Source organism: Carcharhinus amblyrhynchos, chromosome 20 (genome assembly GCF_965287045.1).
Source record: "Carcharhinus amblyrhynchos chromosome 20, sCarAmb.v2.hapA, whole genome shotgun sequence".
In the NCBI taxonomy this organism is placed as follows: domain Eukaryota; kingdom Metazoa; phylum Chordata; class Chondrichthyes; order Carcharhiniformes; family Carcharhinidae; genus Carcharhinus; species Carcharhinus amblyrhynchos.
In genome coordinates, this window is record NC_137343.1 from 41,977,456 (window position 1) to 41,990,235 (window position 12,780).

At 42.7% G+C, this 12,780-nt stretch overlaps 2 protein-coding genes across 2 annotated transcripts in view; both read right to left on the reverse strand.

Annotated features, from left to right (window-relative positions):
- LOC145355956 (citron Rho-interacting kinase-like) overlaps positions 1-12,780 on the reverse strand; it is a 180,815-nt gene that overhangs the window by 149,915 nt on the left and 18,120 nt on the right. The window contains exons 6-7 of the mRNA XM_080208469.1: positions 10,057-10,199; positions 2,766-2,859 (exon numbers count right to left, since the gene is read on the reverse strand). Coding sequence (XP_080064595.1) covers positions 2,766-2,859; positions 10,057-10,199 — 237 coding nt within the window. The remainder of the gene's footprint in view (positions 1-2,765; positions 2,860-10,056; positions 10,200-12,780) is intronic.
- Positions 11,842-11,997, reverse strand: LOC145356108 (large ribosomal subunit protein eL39-like). Its single transcript, XM_080208713.1, has one exon. The coding sequence runs from the start codon at positions 11,995-11,997 to the stop codon at positions 11,842-11,844; it is 156 nt and encodes a 51-aa protein (XP_080064839.1).

The window sequence follows — 12,780 nt, forward strand, 5'->3', positions numbered from 1 at the left end:
ATCCATCAGTTTGTCATTGAATCTTGGGAATTCCTTCCTGACTGGTATCTGGTTGTCCTGCTGAAGGACTTTGATTACTATTCCTAGAAGGCCGAGTTATATAAATGCATTTCTGCTCAGTGAAGATATGTTGTGATTGTGCAGGGTTTGGAGGATCATTGTACCTCATAAGCTTCAAAGTCGGCACATCTCTCTCTCTCTCTATTCTGTGCAGACAATTCCATCTTTATTCTTTGTCTCTTGCAAATAACTGCTGATTTCACAATTACATCATGATGCACATCAATGACTCATTCAATAACTAACTTATTTTACAGAGGAACCTGGATATCCTGTGTATGGAGGTATAGCAAGTAATGAAGATGGCAAATTGAATGTTGGACATGGAGTATAAAATCAGGAGGTTTTGTTACAACTGTATAAAGCATTGGTAAGACCACATCTAGAATACTGTATGCAATTTAGTCACTTAATTTAAAGAGGAACTGAAGGCAATTCAAAGAAGGTTCATTAGACCGATTCCTAGGGTGTCAGGGATTTCTTTGGTTGAGCAGTTTGGGCTCATTGGAGTTTAGAAGAATGAGGGATGACCTTATTGAAACCTATGATTCTGAGGGGGCTTAACACGGTAGATGCTGAGAGGATATTCACCCTTTCAGGGATTTTAGAACTAGGGAACAGTTTAAAAATAACTGTCTCTGACTCAAGACTCAGGTAAGGAGGCATTTCTTCTCTGGGGGTTGTTAGTGTTTATAATTCTCCCTCCCAGCCAGCAGTGGAGGCTGGGTCATTGAATATTACTTAAGGCCGAGTTAAAACAATATTTGATTGACAAGGGAATAAAGGTCTTGAGGGAGAGGCAAGAAAGTGGAGTTAAGACCATCACAGATCAACCATGATCTTACTGACCAGCAGAGCAAGCTCGAGGAGCTACCCTTGCTCCTATTTCTTATGTTCTTACATTAGCATTGCCTGATCATACTATGATTTTCAAAGTGCAATGTTAAGACTTTTAGTGATAGATTCCAACACTTTAAGCCTTGTCAAAACAAAAAGCCTTGTGATTCTCGTCTTGGTAACCTGGTATTAAATGCATTGTTGCTTGGGGTGGCTAATGCATTGGTGCTTCTGATATGCTCAACTGATAAATAAGATGCAAATATTCTAAAAGCTGTAATAGTAAGTGTGCTGTTCACAAAGTTACATTCAATGAGGTACTTTTGAAGTGTAGTCACTAGTGGTGCAAGAGGCTTGGCAGCCAATTTGCAAACAGCTGAACCCCCCATCCCCCAATTGTATCCCGTGCATTTACCACAGGTACTTCCCCTGATCTACACATCTTGGGATGTTGAAGGAAAATTTGGCATGGCCAATTCACCTAACCAGCAAATCTTTGGACTGTGGGGAAAACTGGAACAACTGGGGGAAACCCATGCAGATATGAGGAGAATGCGCAAACTTGACAGACATCATCCAGGCTGGAATTGAACCCGGGTTCCTGGCGCTGTGAGGTAGCAGCTCTAACCACTGTGCCACCATGCTGTTGTTTACTACTCTTCTTCAAAATAGCATCATAGGAATTTCTTTTCACCTTAGAAAGCAGACAGGACCATGAACATAAGTAGGAGCAGGAGTAGGCCACCTAGCCCTTCGAGCCTGCCCCGCCATCAATAAGATCATAGCTGATCTGAAGTGGATCAGTTCCACTTACCCGCCTGCTCCCCATAACCCTCAATTCCCTTGGATCGTAAACCATGGTTTACGATCTCCTCTGAAAGACTACCCAACAGTTCAGCACTCCTCAGTACTGCACTGGAGTATAATTTCTAGATTTGATGCTCAAATTTCAGGAATACAACTTTAAATAATAACGTTACTGTCTCAGAAGCTAGAGACACAGCTGACATTTTCCTTCATTTCTGATCTTCTGATCTTGAAGGTACTGCATTTACTCTCTTGGGCAGAGATAGTAATACCTCAAGAGCAAATTACTGCGGATGCTGGAATCAGAAACAAAAACAGAAAATGCTGGAAAATCTCCCAAAGCTGACAGCGCCTGTGGGGAGAGAACTGAGCTAATGTTTGGAGTCTGAAACGTTAACATTTTGAATTCTGACAAAGAGTTATTCAAGCTCAAAATTTTGGTCTGTTCTCTTCACATATGCGGTCAGACCCGCTGAGGTTCTCCAGCATTTTATGCTTTTGATATGATAGTAGTACCACAGGATGATGATTGCTGTATACATGAAGTTTGTGCTTATTTTCTGGGCCATTTAAAGCCAGAATTATCGGCCATTAAATGTAACATATTGCATAATCCAATATAATTGAATTTTAACAATAATTATTATTATTAATAACAACATTATTACTCCATATCTTTGGACCACGTTTACAAAAGAATGCTGTTGCCATATCAGTTGCATTCTCTTCTTCGTACTTGCATTTTCTTGTCAAAGAACAAAATTTTTATTTCTATAAATAAAAAATCCCCCTTTAAGAACTAAATACAGTTACTGTAAAACCCCTCAGGTACTTGTGGCTTTTTATCTCAGCCACTAAAAATGAGAATGCAAATTACTTTTCCCCCATCTGTGAGTCGCAATGAAAACGGCACCCTCCATACAGCATTTCACTACCTCTTACATTATCCTGCAACAATCCATTTACAATCAGACTACAGTTCTCCCAAATGCACGCTTGGACCTAACAGGCTGCATTATCCACATACAGATTAGCTTAAGCATTCCAGGGTCTTTACATACCGTTTTGTTTGCAGTCAGTTTGGCCACTGATCCAAAATCTGCCAGTTTAATATGTCCTGTGCGATCTATTAGGATATTTTCAGGTTTGATATCTCTGAGAGCAGAAAGACAAAAATCAATGTTTTCAAATTGCAATACAAGAAACATTGCAATTACAACATCTGATTAATGGACGATTTTAGAATGTCACATAAAAGTATTAGCATAGTTGATTGACGGCATTGGATTTCAGTCCAATGTTCCAGCACTTGATCATATATCCAAACAATTACTGAGAGAATGCTGCACTGTCAGTGGTGTTCCTCTTCATAATCTCAATATATTCAACAATGAGGGGGCTGACAATAAGTTTATTCAGCAGTTATTGAAGAACAAGTGTATCAGGATTTTACTGTACCATTATTTTGAAGTGCAGGAATTTCAAGCGGTCATGTATCAGGAACTGATAAAGGCAGCAACCATTTTTAGTGGACAGAGTTCAGCTGAGTTTGGCAAAGTGCAGCAAGATACTCCTTCCTTCTAATCCTATCTTCTGACCTGGTACTGTGTCCAATTAAACTCACGCGAGAGCTGTATTCTAATTTATCCGCAATAACCAGGATCACAGATTGTGCAATATTGATATCATAAAATTGGGTCTCGAGTTAACTCCAGAGCATTTTATTAATTTCCAACACTGCTGGCTTATTAATTTAGTCAGCACAGGATTCCCATTAAGAGCCCACCATTGCAGCACTCTTCATCAGAGTTAGCTTTACTTCGGTAGGAGGGCACATTACAAAGTCCGATTAGAACACCCTATTATTAACTATCTTGGCACTAATTGATGGTATTTATAATAAAAGTGCAATTTATTATTCAAAAGTATTTTGTGGATTCGAACAGTATTTTAAGTCTCAAAGCAATTTGGTTATGTCCACAATATCATAGAACTTGTAAATCAGTGGCTTTGATTATAATTATACGGTAATTTAGCTATGCTGCTAATTTTATTCCTTACTTTAAAACACAATAATAGTTAAATGATAGGGAAAATGCTCCAGATTGTACTGCATGTAATGGTACAGTGAGTGGAGTGATAGCAGGTGAAAGATAGCCATATGGTTTGGAGTAGATAGGGTGTGGGTTTTGGGAGCAGTGGTAGTGCAATCTGACAAGTGCTGCAAACATCTGATGGCATCAAGGATGGGAGAGGCATTGGGCGTGACAGGATGTACCAAAATAGGATGTGACATTGTTAAGGGGTAATTCTGCAAGCATCTGTAATTAGGACAGTGTAAAGATAAAGAGGGAGTGGTTGCAGTGGCAGTAAGCATAGAAAGAGTTGGGAAAGAGGCATGTTAGGAGCAATAGGAATAGGGTCAAGATCTATTGGGGTAAGTGGTAAGAGCTTGATAATTTTAGAGTTGTAAAGCTACAGGGTATCATAGAATTCCTGTAGTGCAGGAGGCCTTTTGGCAGACCAAGTCTGCACCAACCCTCTGACAAGCGCCGAACCTGCCCAATCCCGAACTCCACATCTTCATCGTAGCTAATCCATCCAACCTACACATTTTAGAACACTAAATGTGGCTAATCCACTTAACTTGGGCGTCTTTGGTCTGGGGCAGGAAACACAAACACAGGGAGAATATCTGTGTGGAGTTTGCAGTCACCCAAAGCTGAAATTGAATTCAGGTCCCTTGTGTTAACTACTGTGCTACCATGCTGCCTTGGATCTTGGTGATCTTGGAAGTACTAGAAGGAGATCACCTGCTGAGAAACTGATTAGAGTGCAGCTTAAGCTGTCAATCATAAAAGCACTGTGCTTCAAACAAAATAAAGCTAGTTCAGGGTCACAGTTTAGGAGGTAGCCACAACAGTGATTTTTCTCAGAAAGCAGAAGTAGGGAGCAGGAGTAACTGGGACGTACTCCTTTAATGCAGGAGTATTTGGAGAAGGATGGAAGCTTCAGAGGTGTATGGGCAAGGGAATATTTGGGAAAAGTAATTTGTACTTACGAGAATCAAGGAAGTGATGAGAACAATTAAGGATACAATGGAAGGAAGAAGTGAGACCACGAACTATCGAGGTGGGCAGCTCTGGGACAAGGAATGGTAGGAACTATGGAGTCTGGTATAACTTTTATTTTGAGGCACAGTCCTCACACGTGTCACAAATGCAATTAAAAAAAAATATTAAAGAGAAAGAGAAACAAGTTTCATTTTCTGCTGATCTCTAATGAATCTCAGATTGATAGGAGTAAAGTTTACATCTGAAACTGCAAATGTTAAAATAGTGCACATAGTCCAATTTAATCTACAACAAATGACAATTCATGAAACAGTCATATTGCAAGCATACGGTAGCAATGTGGAAATATATTTTAGTTCATCCAGCTCTGCATCCTCTGAGGAAACAACAAAACAGAAACCTGTGAATAGAATTGGGTGATAGCTGAAATAATCTTAAAAGAAAAGGTTTTCCATTATTAAGAGAAAATAACTCATCAGCATAGAGACAGTGCTAACCTATAAGAGCAGCCAAATTCATGGAAAAATAGAAAGTAATCATTAAAAAAGGTGCAGGAAACTCAAGAATATTAATATGTTGTCCTTATTGTTACAATTTGCAATTTGGAAAGTACAACAATCTATATTGTTAGAAAACACTTCACACTTACCACATCTGGCCGCTGGCAATTATCACCTTTGAAATGTCGTGAGCTGTTCTTACTACTTGAAATATGTTACGTTAAAAAAATTGTCGACCATCAGTGTATACCATGTGGCTTTCTCAAAAAAAAGCCATAAACCGCTACTGCCTGGCTGAAAGGATACATATCAGCACGCCCACAGGAAAAAAATCCAACTTTTGTTGTCTTAATGCAGATTGTTCCCACTACACCCAACAAAAACTATCAATTTTTCATTCAGAATAGATACAGTATTAAAAATTGTGATTACATTGCCAGTCCTCCATTTGCAATGTGAACATATGTTATAAGTCACCAAGTATGTTAAGAGTTATTGTAAACCCCTTGTGGGCAAAAAAACGACTCATCTCTCAAGATTTAACACGGGTGCAATCTTACCTGCCATTCATACCATGCTCCCACTGCAATGAGATTGGAGAATTTGGCAACTAGCCAATCTCCATTCAGTGAGGCAGGATGGGAAAATCCCACTGGCGTGAACAGTAATAAGATTCCGGTGAGCTTCCGGTGGGCTGCAGAGGAACCTGGAGTGGGAGGGTGAGAACCCGGTCGTTGTGGCACACGTGGGTGCCAACGACATAGGCAAAATGCGAACTGAGGATCTGGGGAGGGAGTATGAAAAGCTGGGAATGGAATTAAAAAGTAGAACCGACAAGGAGGTAATCTCTGGATTACTGCCTGAACCATGTGCAGACGGGCATAGGGTAGATAGGATTAAAGAGATGAATGGGTGGCTCAGGGATTGGTGTGGTGAGGGGTGGTGAATTTATGGGGCATTGGCACCAGTATTGGGATAGGTGGGATGGTGTTGGTCTGAACCGTGCTGGGACCAGAGTCCTGGTGAATCGTGTAAATAGGACTGTAGATAGGGCTTTAAACTAATTGGGGAAGGGTGCGAGGGTAGGTGAAATTACAGGGTCTAAAGTAAAGGAGAGAGTACAGGTACAGGAAAAGGCCAAGAATGTCCCAATAATAAAGGGAGTAGGGTGCGTGAGTAAGGTTGGTAGCATTCCTGCAAATAGGGTCCAGGTGAAGGCTGGGATGAAGGCACTTTATCTAAATGCACGAAGCATTCGGAATAAAGTGAATGAGCTGGTGGCGCAGATCAGCACAAATGGATATGATCTGGTGGCCATTACAGAGACGGGGCTGCAAGGTGACAGGGACTGGGAGCTGAATGTCCCGGGGTATCAAGCATTTAGGAAGGATAGACGGGAGGGAAGGGGGGGGAGGGGGGGGCCGTAGCTCTGCTGATTAAGGATAGCATCAGGGTGGTAGTAAGGGAAGATATAGGAGCCAAAGAGCAGAACGTGAAATCATTGTGGGTGGAGATTAGGAACAGTAACGGGAGGAAGACGCTGGTGGGTGTCGTCTACAGGCCCCCAAATAATGATCTGGAGGTGGGGTGGGCTATAAACATGCAAATAAATGCAGCGTGCAGGAATGGAACAGCAATAATTATGGGGGATTTCAATCTACATATTGATTGGTCGATCCATGTTGGACACGGTGGGCTTGAGGAAGAGTTCTTGGAATGCTGCCGGGATAGTTTCCTTGAACAGCGTGTGTTGGAGCCGACGAGGGAGCGAGCTATCTTGGATCTGGTGTTATGTAATGAGTCAGGTAGAATTAGGGACCTTGTGGTGAAGGATCCGCTTGGGAAGAGTGATCATTGTATGGTGGAGTTTCTGATGCAGATGGAGGAGGAGAAAGTGGGTTCCCGGACCTGTGTCCTTTGTTTGAACAGAGGGGAGTACGATAGGATGAGAGCGGAATTAGCAAATGTTGATTGGGGGAGCACATTGAAAGGTAGGTCTGCTGAGGAACAGTGGAGGATCTTTGAGGAGATCTTTCTTGGTGCTCAGCAGAAATTTATTCCGATGGTTAAAAAGGATCATAGGAGGAGAGATAATCAGCCATGGATAATGAAGGAGGTAAAGGAGAGTATTGAATTAAAAGCTGATGCGTTTAGAGTGGCTAAGAGTAGTGGGCGAGAAGAGGATTGGGAGAGGTTTAAATATCAACAAAGAATGACAAAGAAGTTGATAAAGAAAGGAATGATAAACTATGAAGCTGGGCTAGCGCTAAATATAAAAAAGGATAGTAAGAGTTTTTAATAAATATATAAAAAGGAAGAGGCTGGCTAGGGTGAACGTTGGACCCTTAGAGGATGAGGGGGGGACTTAGTGGTGGGGGATGAGGAAATGGCTGAGGCCTTGAATAACTTCTTTGCTTCGGTCTTCATGGAGGAGGACGTGAATAGTTTGCCAGGTGTTAGCGATGGAAAGATGGTAGAGTGGAGGGCCTGACTGACATTATTGTTACTAGAGAGGCAGTGCTAGACAGACTAGAGGGACTGACTGTGGACAAGTCCCCAGTACCGGATGGAATGCATCCAAGGGTTCTGAAAGAAATGGCGGAGGTGATAGTGGATGCCTTGATGATTATTTTCCAAACCTCGCTGGATTCCGGGGAAGTGCTGGAAAATTGGAAAACGGCTAATCTTACGCCGTTGTTTAAAAGGGGTAGCAGGCAAAAGGCAGGGAATTGTAGGCCGGTTAGTTTGACGTCTGTTGTAGGTAAAATGCTTGAATCCGTCATCAAGGAGAAAATAGCGAGGCATCTTGAGGAGAATTGTTTGACAGAGCAGACGCAGCACGGTTTCGTTAAGGGGAAGTCGTGTCTGACGAATTTATTGGAATTCTATGAGGATGTGTCTAGTGCGGTAGATAGAGGAGAACCGGTGGATGTGGTGTTTCTTGATTTTCAGAAGGCATTTGATAAGGTGCCACACAAGAGGTTGTTACAGAAGGTTAGGGGGCATGGAGTTGGGGGTAGGGTGTTAGCGTGGATAGGGGATTGGCTGTCAAATAGGAAGCAGAGAGTGGGTGTCAAGGGGTGCTATTCAGATTGGCGGTTGGTGACTAGTGGAGTGCCCCAGGGATCGGTGCTGGGGCCTTAGCTATTTACCATTTATACAGATGATCTGGAGGAGGGAACCGAGTGTAAGGTGTCAAAATTTGCTGATGACACAAAGATTGGTGGAATGGCAAATTGTGCAGAGGGTGTGGAAAGTCTGCAGAGGGATCTAGATAGGCTGGGCGAATGAGTGAGGAACTGGCAAATGGAATTTAATGTTGGCAAGTGTGAGGTGGTCCACTTTGGTAGGAATAATGGTAGGAAGGACTATTACTTACATGGCGAAAAGCTGCAGCATGCTACGGTGCAGAGGGACCTCGGGGTCCTTGTGCATGAGTCGCAAAAACCCAGCCTGCAGGTGCAGCAGGTGGTCAGGAAGGCGAATGGGATGCTGGCCTTCATAGCAAGGGGGATTGAATATAAAAGTAGGGAGGTCTTACTGCAACTGTACAGGGCACTGGTGAGACCGCAGCTGGAGTACTGTGTGCAGTTTTGGTCGTCGCACTTACGCAAGGATATTTTGGCCTTGGAGGGAGTGCAGAGGAGGTTCACTAGGCTGATACCGGAGTTGAGGGGGTTGAGCTATGAGGAGAGGCTGAATAAAATAGGCTTGTACTCGTTAGAGTTTAGAAGGATGAGGGGAGATCTCATTGACACGTACAAGATGATGAATGGGATGGATAGGATAGAGGTGGAGAGGCTCTTCCCACTCAGAAAGGCCAGTAGGACTAGAGGGCACAGCCTCAAGATAAAGGGGGGTCGGTTTAGAACGGAGTTGAGGAGGAACTTCTTTACTCAAAGGGTGGTGAATCTCTGGAATTCTCTGCCCGTTGAAGTGGTGGAGGCTGCCTCGCTAAATATATTTAAGACACGGGTAGGTAGGTTTTTGATAGGCAAAGGGATTAAGGGTTATGGGGAGAAGGCGGGAAAGTGGAACTGAGCCTCTTCAGATCAGCCATGATCTTATTGAATGGCGGGGCAAGCTCAAAGAGCTAGATGGCCTACTCCTGCTCCTGTTTCTTATGTTCTTACGTTCTTACTTAATTCTGTCACAGTAAGAAGGAGTTAAATTCAACTCCACACACAATGTAATATTCCGTCTCACTTGGGTACAATAACAAATTGGTTTAAAAACAAGAGACCCATGAGTAAGACCAAGCCATTTAATTCAAATACAAACTCTAACTTTTTGAAATGTATTTGATTGCCATCTCTTGGCTAAATTAATAGCATTACTTAGACTCATGACACCTTGCTCACTGCTTCACCGGTGAATTTTGTTTTTTTTTTAAATAAAATGAGGTTGTTTGATAAAAACAGCTAATTTTGCTAAATAACCTATGCGGTGAGGAAAAAAAAGAGTCCAGACCAAGTATGAAAGCAAATTATAGGATAGAAGTGCAAAGCAATTATTACTTCCTGCTGCTAGGAGCAGATAAGCTTATAAAAGATACTCTTAACAAGGTGAGATTGTACTCTATTTGCTTGCTTAATTATGATTTGTGCTGTTTAATGGATATTATCATCAATTAAACTTCATTCTCAGGTGATATTGTTATCTTGTATAGGCAAGGAACACTCCATGAAGGGAGATTCAGTTTGGTCCACTGCATCTTCAGATCACGGTTATTTCTTTCTTACTGGCCTATAATTCCAGTATCCCATACTGTTGCTTACCTATGAACGTAACCCATCTGGTGAACACTATGAATGGCCAGAACCAACTCAGCCAAATAGAACTGAGCCATGCTCTCATCAAACTGATCATCGTACCGATTTAGGAGAGCCAGCAGGTCACCCCCTGGTTGGTATTCCATGACCTAAAAGCAAAACAAAAGCCGCATTAATAAATATGCTACAACACTGTATGCAATTTTGTTCTGAGCAGCATGTAGTTTTGTAGTGTTACAATACACTTCCATGCTTCTAAGCCAGAAACAAAAAAGGCTGGGTTTCCATCCAGAGACCATCACTTGAAATTCATACATAGTTGGGCATCAACTGAGAAGTGTCATGGAATCCAGCTGTATAGCCTTGGCTCAAATATAGGTACCTGGTGAAGTATTAGGGGGGGTTGCTGATATGCAATGGAACCATACCGAGCAAGTCAGCACCTTTGTATAAGTGGAGAAAATTGAAATAAACATTCTCAATGGAATACAAACGTGTCTGGTTTAGCCTTAATCAAAATCACAGGGTTCATTTTTTTAAGCAGACTTAAGATTCCAAAATCAGGGGCTGAGCAATTCTTCACTACACAAGGCAGTGAGTACACACCCTACAAGGAAGGATTCCTCCAACTACAGCTTTTTATACTGTTCAGTATTAATTTTGCACATCTAAAACTGAGTTTCATCTTCAAAATAGTCTTCAAATAATTATACGCAGACTTTAGCACAGATCAATGCCCAATTACCCACACAGCTAGGTGTACCAATTACTTTAAAATCAATACACATCTTCACTTTCCATCAGATCTTCTAATGGCAATGAACTAAATCCACTTTTAAATAGTCAGTTGTAGCATTGCAGCTGGATTGAAGGCAAAGTGAATGGGATGTTTATTCACCATTAGGTTGAGTACAACATGATGCTGAAGCTTTCAATGAAGCTGAAGTACATTAAGTACAATGTAGCATAAGCAAGTGAGTGACATTACCAAGGTGCTGCTTCAGTTACCTGCAGTTAGAAGCAGACACTGCGCCCAATTTTATCAAAAATTCGCACCTGATTTCAGGCATCGGGCCTTTAATGCAATCTGCACCTGAATCCAAGCAGATCATGACTTTACTGACACCCAATTTGGACGCAGATCCAGTCCGCATCTGAATCGGATGGCCCGACGATGTAAATGCATTAGCATGCATTTAAAATCAATTTAATGAACTGCGCGCCCAACTCGACTGCCAAATCCCACTTTACCATCTTCGGGTCCATTCTGGATCCACACTGTAAGCGGCCTGCAAAATAAAAATCCGAATGCTGCAGGGGGACCTCCGAAGCCCATCCTCCGCAGAACCCGCTCCTCCCACTGGATCAGACATCCCCCCTTGGAGGCAGCCCCCACCTCACCTTCGGCAAAGCACACCCCCAAACTACTTTGATTGCTGGTCTCTCTCCACCATCCTTTTTGATCATCTTCAATCCTTCGAGAGCCTGCAGTATCTTCCTGGCCACAGACTTGGAGCTACGGCCAAAGTGACCAGGTTTCACACCGTTCCGCTGGCGTCTGCCAGAGGAGAGGGGGCTCAGATGGATCTCATGCATGTGCGTGTGCGTCCGTGCACCTCTGCAGGCGATCCCTCCTCCCCAAGAGGAGACACTGGAGAAGGACCAAGCTGAACCTGTAAAGGGATGTAGCATCACTAATACACTACCAGCCACAGATTACTCTTCCCTGCAGGGGCAAGAGAGCGGGAGAAATGGTTATGGCTGGTAGTGTACCAACGATGGTGCATCCCTTTACAGGTCCAGCTTGGTCCTTCTCCATTGTCTCCTCTTGGAGTTGTCCCTGATCTTGTTGCCAGTTTTCATGCGTATCCACTGTGGAATCAGCCAGTTCTGCTTCATCTTCTTAGCAAGGAATCGCTTGATCCTGAAGGTTTGGTGGGATGGCATGGCCACTCGTCCACTCCGGGAGGAAGGATTCGTTCCTCCGGTGGGGAGGAGGGATCGTCTGCAGAGTGGCAGCAGACCCCCCCCGCCCCCCAGCCAGAGATCCATCTTTACCTCCCCAACCCAGAAATCCATCTGCCCCCGCCCCCAGAACGAGAGATTCATCTGTGCCCCCCGCCCCCCACAACCAGAGATCCATCTGCACACCTCCCCCTCCCCCCGAGAATGATCTGTCAGAGAGCCGCTTTCTGCTTTTTTCCCCCCCGCAACTGGTTTTAATGATACATCACACAAACAACTAAATATACACAAGTCAAATCCACACAAATGTAGTCAAGAACAGGAGGCACAAAATTAATGTTAATGGGTATTGTCTAATTAACATTCAAAGCATTTTCGCCTTGCATGTAATAATAGAAATAAAAACAGGAATCTGTTTTTTCATTCCCTGTATCCTTCCCGTAGAAACACACTTTAATAAATAAATGGAGTCAATCATAAATAAAAAACACAACTTATTAATGGCATCACAACAATATGTGCATTTGTCAAAGTTCCACTGATGTTAACGCCAGTCAAGCAGTCCAGTGATGGCTGTTTCTAACATCCAAAATTTTAGAGGTTACTTCTTCGTCCAGAATTTGCTATAATTGTCAACTTTAAATTCATCTTCAAATTGCTCCTCTTTTGGAATCACATTTGTGCAATCTTGCTTTCCTTAGTGCTTCTGGCAGAAGGGAAACATCGACTGGCAGCCTATTAATTTTTTTAGGCTCCTTGTATTGG